General features: G+C 34.5%; 1 protein-coding gene across 1 annotated transcript in view; it reads right to left on the bottom strand.

Annotated features, from left to right (window-relative positions):
* The window catches only part of LOC105556708 (fatty acyl-CoA reductase 1-like), an 8,008-nt gene extending 7,529 nt beyond the window's left edge, over positions 1–479 (bottom strand). Inside the window, exon 1 of the mRNA XM_012003798.1 lies at positions 92–479. Coding sequence (XP_011859188.1) covers positions 92–307 — 216 coding nt within the window. The 5' untranslated portion in view covers positions 308–479. The remainder of the gene's footprint in view (positions 1–91) is intronic.
* Between the last annotated feature and the right edge of the window lie 2,955 nt (positions 480–3,434).

Genomic DNA, 3,434 nt, shown 5'->3' with positions numbered 1-3,434 from the left:
TATTCGAAATGGTTAAATTTTATTTTCCGTTATGTTTCTAAAACGACTAATTTCATAGGAATAAGAAAAGTTGATAGTAAACGAGACTTACCGGTGAGCGCAGCATCTTTTCGAATTTTTCGACCGTGCTTATTTTATTCGACGGTCTAATTAAAAGAAATATCTCACGAATGTCGGGACATGATCGCAATACTTTCTCGACAAACACTTTGCCCACGAATCCTGTAGCACCCGTCAGGAATATACTTTGTTCGGTATAAAACCCCGGGATCGAGTTGGCTGGATTGATGCCGATTTTGCTCATCATTAACAAAGAGTAATTGTCTTGCAGCGACAATTTTATGAAGATAAAAAGTCCTCGGTACTCTACTAAAGAGAACTGTCGTATTCTGTTTGCAGCGCAATATTACCTTACTGAAATCGTACGTCCGAATATAGACTGACACTATGATTTGTTCTCATTTATATATAAAATCTACATCGTATAATGTGATTTATGTAAAAAATATTCTGTCTAAGGTCGAAAGAGCAAAGGAATACACTCCTATTGTCAAGCTACGCATCGAATCGAAAATACTGCATATGTATAAAGTAACGTATTTCACTAAGTGGCACATACCTACATGTATTATTCGCGCTTAAATATTTACTACAGGTGAAAACTTTATAACCAAGTATGACAACAAATTCGCAGCGAATTTGCTCAGATATTGCACATAAATTCGGTATCATCCGTATAATTAAACTCTATCTGCCGATATACATTTGTACATATATACATGAAAACTCCAAGGAGATGTGTACACAAATGTTAACCAACAAAGTTGGAGTACTATTGCAGCAGCATATTCTTGACACCAAATCAAGTAAAAAATAAACAGTTTTCGAAATATCGTATGATGTCTATTGAAAAAGTTGAAGTTTTCTTTGAACATTTAAAAATATAATATATTAGACAAATAAAAATGTTTTAGACAAAAGTTATTCCAATTAATTAACAGAAAGAGATGATATAATAAAAAATGCGGGTTTTCATTTAAAACATTCAAAATTACCTTCATGTAACCTTTAAACGACGATCCAAGGTCAAACCAATGATACCATCTTATGTCCCCCTTAAAACCATATAACTTTTGTCTGAAACATTTATTTATAAAATGCATAGTTTGTGAAAAATTGAGGGGTTTCTATACTTTTTCCTCACCGTGTATATTACATATATGTATATATATAAACATTATGTGAAAGTATTAATCTTAAGAAATGACGCAATTCATCATTCCCAAAAGTTTTCGTATGCACGAAAAACAGGAAATTAAATGCTAACCTTCTTTGTAAGGAAATTATAAAAGTCACGACAGTCTTATAAATTGTTTTAATTTAAAATTAAACTTAGTTGTTGATTCATTTCAATTCGTATAGGCAAGAAAGAGACTCGTAAGTTGGGGACGAAATTAAAATTTATAATACTTCACCAAAAGGAAAGTCGATAACGACTACAGATCTGGACAGCGCGTTATGTTTATGATAAACACACTGCGCAACAAAATTAACGCAACAAAAATTTGTACCAAAATTTCACTCAACTTCAAATAATCGAAACTTCGCGAAAACTTCCCAGAGAGCACAAAGATGAACATAGTTCATAGTTCATAGAGAATTCATTTTAAAGAAAACATACAGAATTAGAAAAATGAATATCTGAAGAATTCTTGAAGAATTAGTCTCAATCAGTTCGTCTTGAAGTATTCTTCTCAAGTTCATTATAATGAATACTCCACGATTCAGTACTGTAAATACTTTAAGAATTTATGAGGGATTATTTGTCATGCGCGAGTATCCGCTAACCGCCATCCGGACGTTCTTGTGCAGCGTGTTACCACCATAGACTTATACTTATAGACTGCGCCGTCTTGTGGACGGCTTGAAGATAACACCGAAGGACAGAGATACAGCGCTAGAAAACCTTTCTCTCTCATGAAGTGACAAGAGAGGAGATAACCCACACAGCACTAGATGTCCCATGGATATACATTTTAAGTCCCATTTACGTCCAAACGTCCCGGGACTTAAATAGAACTTAAATAGGATATCCTTTCTTGATATAATAGGGATATCCTCATAATACATCCTTCGGACATTCAGCGTACATCCAAGTTGAAATTCATTATCTTAAATTTTTAATATATAATTATTACGACGTTTATAAACATATTAATTTTTTTATTATTGAATTATTGTTACCTACTTTAAAGAAATCGAATATATTTTTTATTACTAAAATTATTTTATCAATCCCAGGTAGAAATTTTGTCTGGAAACAATCAGGGCCCCATATATTTTTTGTAAAATATTTCTGGGATCCAGGTGGAAAATCTAGCTAGGGTCTATGTAAAGTTTGGGACGCCTAAATCGAACAGGCCCTATCGCTGAATCCAGATCGGTCCAAGATTACGCCCGGAATTTGTTTCGAAAAATTATCTGGAATCTAACTGGGGCCTATAATTTTCCTAGATATTTACTTAGTTTGTACCATAATTATTTTTATGATCCAGTCTGGCCCAGGCTTCAATCTAAAATTTTTCCCTAAAATATTCTCTGGAATTCCACCCGAGCAGAAATTTTAGTAGGGTTCTGATAGGGTCCTAATAAAGATGTCTTAATGCCTGGTCAGGCACTCATCAGGCAGCCCTGACAGGGCCCTGACCGTAAATGTAACGTCGAGGTTTATCCATGATCCAGACAACTCGCTCTCGCATCATATCGGCTCGCCTTTTATATTAATACGGGACGATTTTTATTTACGAGGAAGACTAACGCGCGGTCGCCACGTCGTGGCAGTATGTGGTACTAGTTTTATCTATTCAGGAGGGAATCAGGGAAAAATCTGTCACAGTGGCAATCTAGGACCCATGTAGATTTTTCCGACTATTTTTCTCTCGGTAAAATCAAGGTAAATTTCTAGGGTGTATTCTGGACCTAAACGGATATTTTTAATTGGATTTTTCTATCCAGGCCCTGTACTTAATCTCGGCAAATTGAGGCAGATTTCTACCTGGGATATTAAAGTTGTATATAAATTATATACATAGTGTCTCAGAATTCGCGCATTCGGAATTCATAGCGTGATTATTTGTGCCAAAAAAAGTAACTTTTTCTTCTGGCAAAATTGCGTCTGAACATTACTTTTCAAATAAGAGCAACTTATTTGTCTCAGTTCCCGTAAGACCCTATGTTAAAATAGCAATATTAAATAATTAGTAACTTGTAAACGAGCAAATAAAAAGAGTTTCATACTGCAACTCTCGTATAATTTCTAGATTTCTAAACTGTTGTTCTTGAAACATATGGTCGAACGTTATCATGAAGCAGTAATAACTCCACGTCTATTGAGCTGGCATTATTAATTATTCGTTCTTGAAACCTGTACGGCG

The sequence above is a fragment of the Vollenhovia emeryi genome, unplaced genomic scaffold (genome assembly GCF_000949405.1).
Source record: "Vollenhovia emeryi isolate VEMERY1.0 unplaced genomic scaffold, V.emery_V1.0 DF939831.1, whole genome shotgun sequence".
In the NCBI taxonomy this organism is placed as follows: Eukaryota; Metazoa; Arthropoda; class Insecta; order Hymenoptera; family Formicidae; genus Vollenhovia; species Vollenhovia emeryi.
Note: the sequence above shows the minus strand (reverse complement) of the source record. Positions and strands in the feature narration are given on the sequence as shown.